General features: G+C 35.3%; 1 protein-coding gene across 7 annotated transcripts in view; it reads right to left on the reverse strand.

Moving 5' to 3' along the window:
* Window positions 1–17,310, reverse strand: part of robo3 (roundabout, axon guidance receptor, homolog 3 (Drosophila)) — a 265,569-nt gene that overhangs the window by 55,867 nt on the left and 192,392 nt on the right. For all 7 annotated transcript variants that reach the window (XM_005172638.5, XM_005172637.5, XM_005172636.5 and 4 more), the window contains 2 exons: window positions 10,548–10,672; window positions 2,931–3,102 (listed from right to left, as the gene is read on the reverse strand). In XM_005172638.5, the coding sequence (XP_005172695.1) occupies window positions 2,931–3,102; window positions 10,548–10,672 (297 nt within the window). The remainder of the gene's footprint in view (window positions 1–2,930; window positions 3,103–10,547; window positions 10,673–17,310) is intronic.

Consider the following 17,310-nt stretch of genomic DNA (forward strand, 5'->3'; position numbering starts at 1 on the left):
CAGGTTAGGGTAATTAGGTAAGTTATTGTATGATGATAGTTTGTTCTGTAGACTATCGAAAGAAAATATAGTTAATGATTTTGACCTTAAAATGTTTTTTAAAAAATTAAAAACGGCTTTTATTCTAGCCAAAATAAAACAAATAAGACTTTCTCTAGAAGAAAAAATATTATCAGACATACTGTGAAAATTTCCTGAATTTGTTAAAGATCATTTAGGAAATATTTAAAAAAGAAAAAAACAAAGGGTGGCTAATAATTCTGACTTCAACTGTACATTTCATTATTTTTTTAATATATATTTTTTTATTTTTCATTGAAATGCAATTATATTTCTGATACCTATTTTGTCACATCCTTATGTCACTGAATGAACCTACTGAATGGAAATGTGACATTTTACTGCATTTTATATATATTTACCAGCAGAAAAGTGCATGTCAGTAAAGCATGTGCAATGCATGATAATGTATTTCAACGCGGCACTCTACAATAATTACACCGGCCAGCATTCTTCTACAATTTGCTCTTCCATTTCATCTCGTTCAGCTGCATCTCCTTCTATAAACCAATGTGATGGCTTAACACGGCTGTGTTTCCATGAATAATTTATTATTTGTTTGACTAGCGCTGAAAAACCCACTGTCTATTGACCTAAGCAGGGAGAAATGCCCATAGATAAATAATTGACAATTGGGTTACTTTAGCATTCTCATTTGAACAAAACATGAACCTGGGAAAGACAGTGTGCAGCTCTGACATTTTCCCTCCACTGCGGTAAGGAAAGCAAAAGACCATAAGGTCAGAAAAATAGATGAGGGCTGCATCGCTCAAACACACCTTGATTGTGTTCCTACATGATGTGAAATTCATAGCAGCAAGTTGCATAGAGAGAGACAACTCTGTGCCACATACATGCAGTGTATGTCCTTTCATATAGCGGTAGGTGATATGGATGCTCTGATTTCTAATGACATCAATTACAGTAATTCATATGTACCCATAGAGAATTTCTGTTTTTCAGATATAAAAACATAAATAAAAATAAGGTGTTGTTAGTACACATAATCATTAGAAATGTTAAGAAATGAGTAAAAAGATAATAGAATCACGTAAACATGATAAAACATGAAGACAATAACTTAATGTTATTGTCAATATATTGAAAATAAAAATTTTCAATTATAATCTTTCAAAATTCATGAAATTATTCTGGGTAAAAATGAAAATGCCTAATAAATAAATTAATTTGTTTCCCCAAATATACTGCAATACTCTTTTCATCAAGAATATTTTTTAAAATTAATAATTACATACAGTTGAAGTCAGAATTATTTGCACCCCCCCCTCCTGAATTATTAGTCCCCCTGTTCATTTTTTCCCCAATTTCTGTTTAAAAGAGAGAAGATTTTCTTCAACACATTTCTAAACATAATAGTTTTAATAACCCATTTCTAATAAATGATTTATTTTATCTTTGTCATGATGACAGTAAATATTTGACTAGATATTTTTCAAGACACTTCTATACAGATTAAAGTGACATTTAAATGCTTAACTGGTTTAATTAGGTTAAATAGGCAGGTTAGGGTAATTAGGCAAGTTATTGTATAACAATGGTTTGTTCTTTAGACTATCAAAAAATAGCTTAAAGGAGCAAATAATTTTGATAATAATTTTAATAATAATTTAATAACAATAATAATTTAATAATAATGTTGTTTTTTAAAAATTAAAAACTGATTTTATTCTAGCTGAAATAAAACAAATAAGACTTTCTCCAGAAGAAAAAATATTATCAGACATACTGTGAAAATGTCCTTGCTCTGTTAAACATAATTTGGGAAATATTAAAAAAAAGAAAAATAATTAAAAGGGGAGGTTAATAAGTCTTCCACTGTATATTATTTCCTCATTCTGTGATTTTAAACCACATCTGTGAGGCTAAATAAATAAATAGGCTGTCTGAGACACTTGACTGATGTTATGTAGTGAATTTGGAGTTATTTTATGTCAGTAAACCTGTGTTGATAAACTTTATTAAAACTGTATTGTGCTACTGTAGCAATTTAATCAATGCACTCATCCAGATTTATAGCACAGATGTTCCACATACAGTCTTTATCAAAACCAGTTTGAAGAGGCAGTTTCCAGATTTGAGGTTTTATTATGGGAGTATTATCATGGGAAGACAAATTATTATCATGGGAATCGTTTTCATGGATATATCACCAACAATTAATTAATGCACAATTAATGACATCCCACATCCAGACTTCCATAGACCATATCATAATGTACCAGGAATACGCAATTGGTCAAATATCAGTCAAATAATGCCAAGATGCCAGTGTCATCAGGCATAGACACTTCTAGGAGATGCAACTGATCTAATAAGCCTGCAGACCTACAAATATTGGACTGTCGGTGAAGGTATTTGGTGCGATCGGTGCAGTTTGGTATACACACACACACACATGTGGAGTGCACATAAACAGTTTATCCTGTTACTGGGGAGCATGACGGAGACGGCATATGTTCCTGGGGTTATTTGCATAGCGCGATTGTGCCCCGTCCTTTCTGATTACGTCTCCAGCGCTTCCTGCTGTTCTCTCATTTGCCCGATGCGGAAATTTTAATTTGGGGCCGGCTTTGAAGACTTTTTAATTTAGTTTGGTTTAGAGCGAAAAGGCTAAGGCAGCGGCAATTTGTTCAAACGCAAACAAAAATATTACTCAAATCTCCGCGATAAGGCCTCACACGAGCAATTCAATTACATGTACAGTTGCGGGTCTTTAATGTAGTTAGACTGATATTAGAATATCAATGTGAGTCGACTGGCGCTGTTTGATGGGGCCGGTGGGGGTGCATGAAAGGGCAGCTCTATGCGAACGTGTGTGTCAGAAAGGCAGTTTAAAAGCATTCACTCACTGCTTTCCACCTCCAGCAGTGCTTTGGTCAAGATGCTGCCCGCCACACTGATAGCCTGGCAGATGTAGTAGCCAGAATCCTCGCTGTGCACATCTGTGATGGTAAGCTCTCCGCTCAGAGACACGGAAAAACGGCCTGACTGTGAGGGCGGCTGACTGGGAAACAGCAGGACCTGTTAAACGGCAGGAGAAAAACAAGATAAACATGACAAATGACACTTTTCGGATCAGTCAGACTTGTAGAACATGTTGACTATAGAATGCTTTTTTTAACCCAAAAATAAGTCTAGTGCCTCTTAATTATGCTTGAAAATTATTCGAGTATCAGATAAAGCACTTATGGCAGCACGGTGGCATAGTGGTTAGCATTTCTGTGTGGAGTTTGCATGTTCTTCCTGTGTTTGCGTGGGAACTAAATTGGCCGTAGTGTATGTGTGTCTGTGTGAATGCGAGAGTATATGGGTGTTTCCCAGTAGTGGGTTGTGGCTGGAAGGACATCCGCTCCAAATAACATATGCTGGAATGGTTGGCGGTTCTTTCCGCTGTTTTGACCCCTGATAAATAAGGGAATAAAGCACTTATCATGTAACTCTACAATGATGGATGTAGCATGAAAAGGCAATTAGTATTAATAAAATGATACATTACTTCTCATATACAAGTAAAGGCTGACATAAAAGCCCTGCTGTAATATTTTTAATCTTTTTTAAATTATTCGAAAGTGATTTTTTAAAAAGCAAAGACTTTTTCCTATATTTGTTTTTATTCTGATTTGTTTATTCATTCTGAATACTTTTAGTTTGGCTGGAATAACAGATTTATTTTGGAAACACTATTTAAGGTCAATATTAATAGTGCCCTTAAGAATTTATTTAATTCAACTATTACACTTTATTACACTTTAACTAAACTCTTATTATTATTAAACATCTTATAAGAACTTAATAATGAAAACGATGTTTAGTATACAATCATGTTGCACTGCTTGCTTTAACCTTAAATACCTCTTTTGCACAATATTCACCTTCAGTACCCCTTTTGCACAATATCCTGCACAACATTGTTCAGTCTCATGCAAAAGTACTTGTATAGCCTATCTTGTGTATAGTAAAGTATCTTATAGTATATGTTAGTTATGCATAAGTTATTTTTTTTAAATAGCTCTTATGTCCAGTGTTGTGTTTGCATTTATGATTAATTTATGTATCGTTGAAGTCAGAATTATTAGCCCCCCTAAATTATTAGCCCTGTTAATTTTTTTCCGCAATTTCTGTTAAACTGAAGGAAGATTTTTTTCAGCACATTTCTAAACATAAAAGTTTTAATAACTCATTTCTAATAACTGATTTATTTTATTTTTGTCATGATGACAGTAAATTATATCTGACTAGATATTTTTCAAGACACTTCTATACAGCTTAAAGTGACATTTAAAGGCTTAACTTGGGTAATTAGGTTAACTAGGTTAGGGTAGTTAGGCAAGTTATTGTATAATGATGGTTTGTTCTGTAGACTATTGAAAAAATAATAGCTTAAAGGGGCTAATAATTTTGTCCCTAAAATGTTTTTTTTTTTTTTTAATAAAAACTGCTTTTATTTTAGCCGAAATAAAACAAATAAAATTTCCAGAAGAAAAATATTATTAGACATACAATGTTTATACTGTTAAACATTGTATGGAAAATATAAAAAAATCAAAGGGGGGCTAACAATTCTGACTTCAGTTGTAGCACCGTTGTCCTGCGAGACATAACATTTCATTCCTGTATGTCCACGCAAGTAGCGAAATGAAAATAAAGCTCGACTTGACTTGACTTGATGTAAATTTATTTTAAGAATTAAATATATTTGATTAGCTATAAGACAAACCACTACTATCTCTATTGCCTAAGTAAAATATCTTTATCTTAATTAACCTAAAATTAAGCCTTTAAATCTCACTTTAAACTGAATACTAGTATCTTCCAAAATAACTAGTGAATTGGCAGACACAAAATAAATTAGTTATTAAATAAATGGGTTTTTCATTTATTATATACAGTTGAGGGCAAAATGATTTACCCTCCTGTGCAATATTAATTCTTTTTCAACTATTTATCAAGTGAAATTTAGAAGAAATTTTTACAGTATTTCCTATAATATTTTTTTTTTCTTCAGGAGAAAGTCTTATTTGTTTTATTTTGACTAGACAAAAAGCAGTTTTTAATTTTTTTAGAAAAGATTTTAAGGTCAATATTATTAGCCCGATTAGCTACTATACTATATTTTATTTTCGATAGTCTACAGAACAAACCATTGTTATACAATGACTTGCCTAATAACCCTAACTTGCCTATTTAACCTGGTTAACCCAGCTTTTAAATGTCACTCAATACTAGTATTCTGAGAAATATCTAGTAAAACATTATGTACTGTCATTATGGTAAAGATAAGAGAAATCAGTTATTAGAAATGAGTTTTTAAAACTATTATTATGTTTAAAAATTTGTTTCTTTTTAATATTTTCTCATTTAAACAGAAATTGGGAGAAAATAAAAAAGAATTTAATTTAACTTCAACTGTATATGCCAACAAATCATTGTACTTACCAAAAAAGAATACTTTCAAATACTTTACTTACATTTTACCACATTTAACACTCTTGGCACATTGTGCAGTTACAATTAAATGCAGCCACTTGTGGCATATCGCTTCATCGTTTCATTTGTTTCATCACTGTTCCTGACTGTTTATCCAAATTATAAACATATTTAAAAAAGGATATGAGATAATCAAGTCTGCTGATAAAATGTATGACTCCTCACAATCGCTTTTCAAAATTTAAGAGCCCAGATGAACCGGCTGATTTGCATTTACATTAATAGAACGCCACTATGCATTCAAGGCATAAATTTAGCTGACCGCTGTGATTCACATCTACACAATAGCTGCGTTATCTCAGCTGCTGTTTAAGAGGAAGAACGCCAAATACACACACACATACACACAAAAAACACAAGGCCGAAGGATCTTTAAGGAGTCTTCCTCTTGCAACACTGACAGCTGCCCTATTGTTTCCAGTTGGCAGCGTGTTTCATTTTTCGGGATAATCCGGTGACCCCCAAGCCCTCCAGACTCACCCTCATCCTCAGTTCTGCTCTATATCTACTGACCTCAAAGATCGGCCACATATACACACACAGAAAAACAAAGAATAGACGGGAGATTAAGCGAAGAGCAGTTCACGACCTGCCAGACAGCGGATATTTGATCACCTCTGGCCTATGACACACTCAGCTGGATGAAGAAAGGGAGGAGGAAGAGACGGAGGAGAGGAAATACAGGACAACCAGAGGCTTATATCTTCATTTCTGCTGCTGCGCTTTATTAATAGAGACATGAGAGTGTTATCTAGCTGGGCCCAGGGACACGCTCAATCCTCCCCTGACCTAAAGAGGAGACGCACGAATGTGAACAAGCTCCTTAAGAAATCCCAGAGTTCTTTCTAACCCGGTGAATGGCCTGTCACCAGAATCACAAAGTGGCTGGAAGGCATTCGCTCTATTTCTTTCTCTTTGTCTCTCTGGCTCTTAAAACTCTTATAAAAAGAAGAAGCCTGGAGTGATTCTTCTTGTTTTGAACAAAGTTACATTCATTTATGTAATCATTTATTTATTTAAATGGTGTACAAGCTAAAACATCCAGTGGATAGAACATAAAAAAATAATATTTTAATGTAAATACTGTAAATCTATACATATACAAAACCGGTCAAAAGATTTGTATCAGGCAATATATTTAAAAAAGAAGGCTATTCTGATCACCAGGGCTGATTTATTTGATAAAAATACAGTAAAAACGTGTACAAAATGTGAAACATTATTACAATTTAACATTTATTTTACTGAATTCAAAATTAGTTTCAGCATTATTACTCCATTATTCAGTCACAATATTCATTTATTAATTTTCTCTTCGGCTTAGTCCCTTTAATAATCTGGGGCTGCCTCAGCGGAATGAACCGCCAACTTATCCAACATGTTTTACACAGTGAATACCCTCCGAGCTGCAACCCATCACTGGGAAATACACACTTTTTCACACTCATATACTATGGAAAATTTAGCTTACCCAATTCACCTATACCTGCATGTCTTTGGACTGTGGGGGAAACCGGAGCAACCGAAGGAATCCCACACGAACACGGGAAGAACATGCAAACTCCAACTGACCAAGCCGGGGCCCAAACAAGCGACCTTGTTATGAGGGGATTGTGCTACCCACTGCGCCACCGTGCTGCCCCATGTTGTTCAATGACTTGCGTAATTAACCTAATTTTACTAGTTAACCTGGCTCTGAGGCTCTGGAACTCTCTTTCCTATGACATTAGACATGCTGAATCTTTTAGATTGTTTAAATCATCCTTGGTTAATGAAGGGACTAAGCCGACAAGAAAATGAATGAATTAATAAATCATCCTTGAAAACACACTACTTTACACTCGCCTATTCGCCTATTTTGAATATTTTACATTGAATGGTTCAATTTTACTGTTATGATCAATTTTTTTTCTATCTGTAAATTTTTTTTTGTTTAAACCGCTTTGAGAATTAAATTTTAAAGGCGCTATAAAAAAATACATTATCATTATTCTTCTTATTATTTTTCAAAATAACTAGTAAACCATTATGTCCAGTCATCCCAGCAAAGACAAAAAAAGTTGTTTAATTATGTTTAAAAACATGTTGAAAAAAGTACTTTGGAATATATTTGAAAAAAAAAAAAATAATACTTGCTTACAACTGTATATGTACACTCACTGGCCACTTTATTAGGTACACCTTAGTAGTACCGGGTTGGACCTGCTCTTGTCTTCAGAACTGAAACATTCCTTTGTTGCATAGATTCAACGAGGTACTGGAAATATTCCTCAGAGATTTTGGTCCATACTGACATGATAGCATCATGCAGTTGCGGCAGATTTGTCGGCTGCACATCCATGGTGCGAATCTCCCGTTCCACCACATCCCAAAGGTGCTCAATTGGATTGAGCTCTGGTGACTGTGGAGGCCATTTGAGTACAGTGAACTTATTGTCATGTTCAAGGAACCAGTCTGAGATGATTCGTGCTTTATGATATGGCGCGTTATCTTGCTGGAAGTAGCCACCAGAAGATAGGTACACAGTGGTCATAAAGGGAAGGACATGGTCAGCAACAATACTCAGGTAGGCTGTGCCTCAAGGTTGGATGTGTTGTGCATTCAGAGATGCTCTTCTGCATACCTCGGTTGTAACGAGTAGTTATTTGAGTTACTGTTGCCTTTCTATCAGCTCAAACCAGCCATTCTCTTCTGACCTCGCATCAACAAGGCATTTGCGTACACTGAACTGCCGCTCACTTGATATTCTCTCTTTTTCGGACTATTGTCTAAATACCCTAGAGATGGTTGTGCGTGAAAATCCCAGTAGATCAGCAGTTTCTGAAATACTCCAACCAGCCTGTCTGGCACCAACAACCATGCCATGCCAGATTGTCTTGACCATGTCTACATACCTAATTGCATTGAGTTGCTGCCATGTGAGTGGCTGCTTTGAAATATGCATTAACAAGCAGTAGGACAGATGTACCTAATAAAGTGGCCGGTAAAGGTATATATATATATATATATATATATATATGTAATACAATATTACTTTATCATTCCATGACACTGGCAGTAGATTTCAGAAAATTCACCAGCATACACATTTCATAAAAACACACAACAAAGCATAAGGTTGTGCCAGTTACGCATCATCAGCTGTGTCTCCTATCAAATGCAGACAATATCCTGCCAGTAAACATATGATTACAAGTGACAATACATACAACTCAAAGACAGACAGCCACGCATTTTGCTTTCTGAGCAGAAGCACTTCTCGGGGTACTTATTCTCCAGGTGAGATCAGCTGGATAATGAAAAATAAATCCATCAGATTTCCCACCCATTTGAGTTCTAGTCCTAGAAGTCTTAGAAGTGTCACTCAGAAAGTTACAGTGTGCTCTAATACATATTGAGTGTTCTCAGAACGTATTTGAACACTCTGATCACACTTCAGAAAAATGCATGATGGGATTTTGCACTTTTGCACTGGCCAGCAGATGATTTTTAACCACCTTGAGATTAGTTAATAGAACAGTTAAGCCAGAAATGAAAATTCAGTCATTTACTTACTCTCCCTCTGTTCAAAACCTATTTTTTTTGCTGTTTTCTGTTGAACATAAAAGAACGATACTTTGTAGAATGTTGTAAACTGGTATCCATTAACTTACATTGTAATCTTCCTACAATGGAAGTCAATGGCTGTTTTTTTCCCCAATATTCTCCGAAACATCTTGCTGTTCAACAGAAGGGCAAAAAAAAAAAAAGGTTTGGAACCACTTTAGGGTGAGAAAATGGTATATAATTTTAATTTCTGGGTGAATTATCCTTTGAGAAGCCATATTACTCCGTAAATAAATATTGCCAATGCCCCACCCCATTATGAGCACATTAGGAATCACAGGATAAAAATAGTTTAGACCAAGCAATTAAATAAATTAAATTCAATTTGACATTCGTAGTATCAGATCAGGGTTAAGTGTCCAAAATTTCTTTGATGTCGCATATATAGATTTTCCACATCGTCAAAATGTCCAATTTAGCATGGTTTATCAGTGCTGATGACAGTTCCAGGTACAGTATTTCCAATAGTGAATGCAGAGTTGCTACTAGTGACTAGATTAATAAACACAAATCCAGCCAATATACACTCTTTTACAAGTTGGAATCAATTTTGAGCCAAACTCGAGAATTCAAGTAATATTTTAAAGGGGAAATTCTAAGTGAACATGAAAAAACAGCAGTTTACAAAATAATATATAGTTGAAGCTGTTTGCAATTCTCTGTTTGTTCACATAAAAAAGAGTCCATTTCAAATACATTTGTCTTCACATTTACAACCTAAGAAAACAGAACAATGCATGAAAATTTTGTTGGTGCCTTGTTTCTTTATACATTTTAATGCAACAATGTGGCTTAAGTGTCCAAATATTATTTAAGGCTAATGTAAACATGAAAAATAACATATTTAATGTTCTAATAATGATTTTAGATTCACATTTGTAATAAAAATTAGTTGATCAAAACCAGTTAAAGACGCTCGGTTCTTTTAAAATCAATGCTACTTTTCGATTGAAAAAGCTGCTTCTCACTAATAAACTTGTTCACTATGCAAGAGTTTAAAAGGTGAATTCAACCAATTTACTTACCTTTTACTCACCCTCTAAGATGTACAAACCAATATGAGTTTCTCTTTTTGACGTTGAACATAAAAGAAGATATTTTGTAGAATGCTGGAAAATGGTAGTGACTAACAACCATAGACATCCAAAACACAACCACTATGGAAGTTAATGACTTTGTGTTTTAGGCAGTCTTCAAAATATCTTCTTCTGTGTTAAACAGAACAAAGCAACTCAAATAAGTTTAAAACAGTGAGCGATGATACATTTTAAATTTGTGGGTGAACTGTACCTTTAAGGTCGTTTTCGGCTGCTGTGCACTGATGTGTTTTGATGGCTGTTTGTTCTGTGCATGTGTGCAGTGTTGCCTCTTACCTGACTGCCTTCTTTCTGCCAGAAAACAGCAGGAGGGGGATTTCCCTTCGTTCCGCAGAGAAAGGTGACAGTGCGGCCCTGGGCAGAGATCTGATCCCGCGGACGCACTACAATCTGAGGAGGAACTGGAAGAGAGAAGAAAAAACAGATATGAAGCTGTATAGCCGCAGAGAACAAATCAAGACCATATAGAGTCTATAAGAGCTTCTAGGATACCTGAATACCTCCTTCAAGCAAAGACTGTCATTGAGTCATACAGTCTGACAGGTTGTTTAGTCTAAACTTGAGTCTCCCAAGGTGGTGAACTGTGTGTGTGTTTGTATGCTGGTGGCATGCTGTAAAGCTGTCATAGCTGATACTAGACATGGTACCATATTCTGGTACCAGTGGCTGTTAGTGTCAGGTTATGCAAACAGCACTTCTGTCACGATCACCAGCGATCTAACCCTGATAGATGCCTGGAGAACTTTCACTATCACCCGGACTACAATCCTGTAACCAAAAGAACTACAAATCCTGTCATGCACCACAAACTCACACCTGTTCCAGTTCTTTTTTGATTACACACACAGCTGGGAGCTGCTTAAAGAATGATTGCATGGACCATATATACAGCACACAAACACACAGAATTTTCTGAATGTTGTTGTTTTGTTACATTGCGAACCGTTCTCTTGTCTTGTCCAGCCTAGCCATATTTTTCGTTTTGATGCCTTGCTGTCTGTATTGACCATTCGTCTATTTGTGACCACGATTCTTGATTATCTGTGTGCATTTGTTTACTCCTGTTTTGACTATTGCCTGTCTGACTAATCTTATAAATAAGCTGCACATGGATCCTTAACACTATTGACCAGCACTGTTGTGTTACTTTACTGCAGTGAAAATATTTTATGCCTTGTTTTCCAGTATGAAGTAAAAGCCTAAAACCTTCTAGGTACCTGAAATCAAATATTAAATAATAAAATGAAACATACAAAATTGAAGTTGGTAAAATGTCTAATAAAATTAAATATAAAAACTAATATTAATAAAACTGAACTGAAATGTACAAAAAAAATCTACTCTACAACTAAACTACACCAAAAAAAAAAAAAACATTAAAAAAAAAAAAAAAAAAAAAAACATTTGTTAGATTTACAAAGAATTGCAAATGATTTATATGGGCTGAATTTAAGTAAACAAATTGATTCGAACATTACTAAATTGAAGTTTGTTAAAATTCAGACCATATAAATAGTTTGCAACCACTTACCTTCAAAACATTTAATAAATCCAATGAATCATTTTTAAAAAATAAAACTACAATAGAATCTCAATTATACTAAAATAAAAAAAAAAAACTGAATGAAGATCTAAATAAAAACACAATTACTTGAGAAGTATGACATAAAAACATAAATTATATTAAAATAAAGTTTTTGTGTTTTTGGTTTTGCAGTTTATGTAGTATGTTTAAACTACCTAGCTAACTAAATATGTAAGTATCACATCACTTAAATTATAAATTCAGGGCTTTTAAAAACTCAAGTGGGGCTATATAACCAAATGCATATTGTGTTTAAAGGCAGATGTTTCGGTGTTGGTCTTTTAGAGCAGAAAGAGATGGATATAAAGAGCTTAATTAATATGGAAGTCTTTTCTCCTATGTGCCCGCAGAGATACTTTAAAGCACATGATAGCACATGTGATGCAGTACTGAAGAGCCCTTATCTCCTGGGGGATGTGCAGGAGTACTGAGAGCAAATATACATTTATATATTAGTAATCTGGCCTCTTTGGTCTAATGTACATTTTCTGTCCACTAATGAGGGTCTGGATATAAACGAGGACCTCTTAAACTCCCGAGAGCATCTCTGGGTGGCCAATAGCTTCATCTCATCTATCTCTCGGCAGATCCATTCTTCCATCTCGCTCACTTTCTCTCTCTCAATCTCTTTGATGAGACCTTGTTGGCTTTTTTTCTGCCGCGGTTGCTTGGTTCTTGCCCTTAGTGTGAGTTTGATCAATGGATGTTCGTGATGGATGCTAATCTGCTGGTCTTATCTGCCCTCCAGCCATCTTTTTAGCCAACAACATCACGGAGCCTTAAACAGTTCCATCCAGACCTAGCTATTTTTTGTTTCAGTCATGTTATAAACCTGTTATAAAAGTAAAGAAACAGGTCTCCTAGAAATTAACCTAAATGAAATTAACCTACATTTAGCTAGTTTTGCAAATCCTAACATGCTATTTTTTTGAAATAGGATACTTTTTGAATCATGTCAGACAGTCTCATAATGGATGGATAGATGTAGGGATGAAAAATTATAAGAAAAATGTATGGATGTATGGATGGATAGATGGATAGATGAAAAATGATAAAAAAATGGATGGATGGATAAATGGATGAAGAGAAGGATGGATGAAATAATGGTAATGAATTAAATAATGGTGGATAAATGAAAAAATTATAAAAAGGATGGATGGATGGATGGATGGATGGATGGATGGATGGATGGATGGATGGATGGATGGATGGATGGATGGATGAAAAAATATATGGATGGATGGACGAATGAAAAAAATGATAGATGGATGGAGGGATGAAAAAATGATACGAAAGATGGATGGATGGATGAATGGATGGATGGAAAAATGATAAGATGGATGGATGGATGGATGGATGAATGGATGGATGGATGGATAAAAATTACAAGATGAATGAATGGATCAATAGATGGATAGATGGATGGATGAAAAAATATAAGGTTGGATTGATGGATAAAAAATTATAAGAAGGATAGAAGGATGAATGGATAGATGGATGAATGAATGGATGGATGCATGTTTCTGTTAAATGGCTGGTTGGATGGGTGGATGGATGGATGGATGGATGGATATGATGATTAATATAAGGATGATGGAAAGATGGATGGATAAATTGAACATAAGATATAAGAATAGATAGATGTAATGATAATTGGATAGATGGATGGATGGATGGATGGATGGATGGATAGAATATTCAATATGATATGATGATAAACATAAGGATAAATGGATGAAAGATTATATATAAAAATAGACATATGATATAAGATATAAGAATGAACAGATGTAATGATAACTAGATGAATGGATAGACAGCTGGTAAACATCCTGGTAAACAGCCCTTTAGCAGAAACAAACTCCCATATTAGTAGAGGATGCAGTGTGATAGAAGAAGATTGAAATTTTGGCATCAAGGATGGAATATAAATGAAACTGATGATCGGCCTTCAGGTGTTCAGGCACGGCTGCGACTGATGGCTATTGACTATTTCCATTCTATTGCCCTTTATCAGGCGCCTGTGAATGTGCACCACTGCCACCTTTAACCTTCAGCGGGGCTAATTGATTTCTCATCCTCCTCGCCACTCCTGTGCAATTTTTTTCTCCCTGCATTTCACACACGATTAGAGTGACACGTCGGCTCTGACAACATGCATTTATACTCAGGAAGGGCTTTCTCCTTTAGCTCACCTTAAATTTCCCACTAATTCATCAAGCCAGAGGGCTGATAGGCGGTTGCATCTTCCCTACTAATGTGACTAACAAACTGCACTCTATTTGTTTCACGATCGCTCTGTATTTCGGTTCACCGATACTCTTAGTCTTTCCCTTTCTATTTTTTTTATCACTCTCATTACAGAAGTCAAATGCAATCCAAAAGATGCAATATACGTCAATGCAGCTGGCTTAGATCAATTTACCGATTGGCTCCCTGTCTGCTTGCCTGCTGGCTTTTTTTTGCAGTTTCTGTCATAGGGCGTAGGCTGAATCACAGCTTGGAGGCGACAAGCATGCTAAAACAGAACAAGGCCCAATAGGGAGCATGACCACAAGGGTCACGAGGTTGCTGTCCTGAGGTCAAGCAGAAGCCATATCACTAACTCCGGAGGTCAAATCTGAAACACATCCCTTGTCGCTATAATTTGGGACACTAGTCTGGAGGGACATCAAAGCAAACCAGTAAGGTAACGACACCAATTCCCTATTTGCCTTGCGGTATTGACTGTATTTCTCACCTGGGCTGATGCAAGGACTGAAATATTGACTTAAGGGTATGCAACACCTGGGAAATGTATGAGTTTTCTTTTTAAATATACATAAACGAATATATATGAATGTGAAAATATACAGGGAAAAATCTGACAACTAAGATGTAAAAAAATAAGATGTTGCTGAACCACACTAACACACACACATGCAGTCTCAAGGGATTTCATGCTAAAAAATGACTTGACAATGTAACAGCAAGAAGTGGAAATGCTACCAAGAGAATGTGCCCTGGGCTGTGATAAATAATTAGCAGTTAAAACAACATTACTGAAACAGCATGGAGTTTTGCAGAAGGATAGAATGGAGGTGTCACGCGCATGCTAATGTGATATGACAGGGAAAAGATTTAAGGACAGGGTTTGATAAACACATAATGCCGCTGTCACTGGAAAACACATCACATTTATAAATATATTAAATTCAAGAAAGGTGCCAGGTTTTTGATATAGGGGTCAAATAAATTAAGCTAAATTATTTATAAAAATAAAAATGGTGCAACAAAATTATACACAAATCCTTAATTTTAGGATTTAACTTTAATTTCTTTTCTGAAGTTAGATATTAAAAAACAGACCTTTTATTTGGTAACGTTAGTTAATAAACACACTGTTGTGAAGTGTTATTTCCAACCCAGGCTCGTTCTGATTATGTACCCCTATGTACATTTCTGGAGAGCACCAAATGTGTTCCAGGAGCTACGTTTTTTGCAGTTTTTGCGAACCTGCCAGAGGCTGCTGTGAGTGCTTTTTCAGATCTCAAATTTTTTATCGCAAGTGCCATTCTCACGTGAATCCACCAGGGCCACTGTTTACTGACTGACTGATCAACCAACTGATTCTCCCACCCTACCCCTTCCCTAAACCCAACCAAAAGTATGTTAAAAAACACCAATTGAGCTGAAAACCCACTTCCCTAAACCCAACCGCAGTGTTTTGAAAAGCAATCCCGAAAAAGAAAAGCCTGATTTTTACCATGTTTTCAGATTTTATCACATTCTCGCCCTGTTATTTACTTGTTTTTTTTTTGTTTTTTGGCTTCTGTGTTCATCTTATCTGCTTTCTGCAATTCTTCACGGAACTCGAACCCTGACGTAGCGGTCAACTCCGCTCTTTGTCTCAAATCCGAAGACATACATGTCAAGCTACCGGACAAACTGATAACAGCAGAAAAGCTGTCCAGATGCAGGTAAGCAGTCAGCAAAAGCAGAAAAGGAATGGCGTCATACCACCCCATAAAGTTCGTTTTAAAGACGAAATGCAGCCATATGTAGCTCTGGCTACATAATTCGCAATCTCTAGAAACGCACAGTATAAAGCGCTACGTTTTCAGAATTAGCCTGTGTTGGTTATTTTACATGATCTTATTTTCATTAATAAATTGTACTAATAAATTACTAAATTCAAAATCTGTATTTTTAAATGTTAACAAAGATTAATAAACATTTTTATTAAAGTTTTTATAAAGTATCTTTCATATTAACTAATGTAGATTATGTTAATACACACATCTTACTGTGGTAATACCAAAAATTACCAAATCTTACTGTAACGTTATTTTTTTAACACTCTTTAAAAATATTGTAAAATATTATTAATAATATTAATTATTAGTAGTGTTTCTCTTCTGATGTTACCAAAAGAACAAAAAAAATTTAGGTTATGCATAAAATAAAACTAACTACTGCAAGGTAAACCATCTCATAAGATAACATTTAGATAATTCTAACATTGTTTTATTAAAATTGGTATAATATTGATAGATTATTAGAATAGATGGCAGTATATTCCACTGTAACGTTCCTGTATAAAGTAGGCAAAATGCTGACGATTATGAAGGATTTACACTCATTGTAATTTAGCTATGAATATCTATAAAATATATCTCAAATTAATCAAATATATATAAAAACAGACTGAGGCTATATCCATAAGCCCTTAGACATCACAGATGGTACACATAACTTCGAAAACATCTTCATATTCTATAAAAAACAGAACTACTGCAACTATTCCAAGTTATAGATAGAAAGCCATCTGTTAAGATATCAATAAGTCTTGCTGTCATCCTGGAAGTATCACAGATGGTGTATTTGATGGAATAGCAGTAGACAGATCTGTGAAGGTGCCAGGCTGGCTGGCCGGCCAGTGACGGGTCAGCGGTGTCACGCGCTCAAACAGACTGAACAAAAAGTGTTGAAGCTAAAAATTTCGCATGGAATTTTATTTACTCCAAAGATGCTTAAGTATTCAACACCTTCACAATCCCTCTGGGAGAGTTATCGGTTAGCGTAGACATCGCCGCAAACTCATACACAGATACACAAAGTCTTCCAACATCACATCTGTCCCCAGAGGGACCCCAAATGACAGGCAGTTGTCAGCGTCGAACACTGATGCAGGCAGAAATGGTGGAAAAGCCATGCTTCAGTGCTCAGCGCTGCAATTAAAACCCCCTACATGCAATTAATACAGTCTTCAGAGTGTAACCGATTAAACGCTTTACAGCATTGCAGGTTATCTACACCAATACAGGGCATATGTTTACAATGCTTAGCTGAGCAGCCATTTCTGTCCAGTGATACCTGCCAAATTTGTATTTACTGCATGATCAAAACGAGAGAGAGAGAGCGATCTACATAAATGCGGCTTCTCAAAAAAGCATGTGCTGTTTTAAATACTCC

Source organism: Danio rerio, chromosome 10 (genome assembly GCF_049306965.1).
Source record: "Danio rerio strain Tuebingen ecotype United States chromosome 10, GRCz12tu, whole genome shotgun sequence".
In the NCBI taxonomy this organism is placed as follows: Eukaryota; Metazoa; Chordata; class Actinopteri; order Cypriniformes; family Danionidae; genus Danio; species Danio rerio.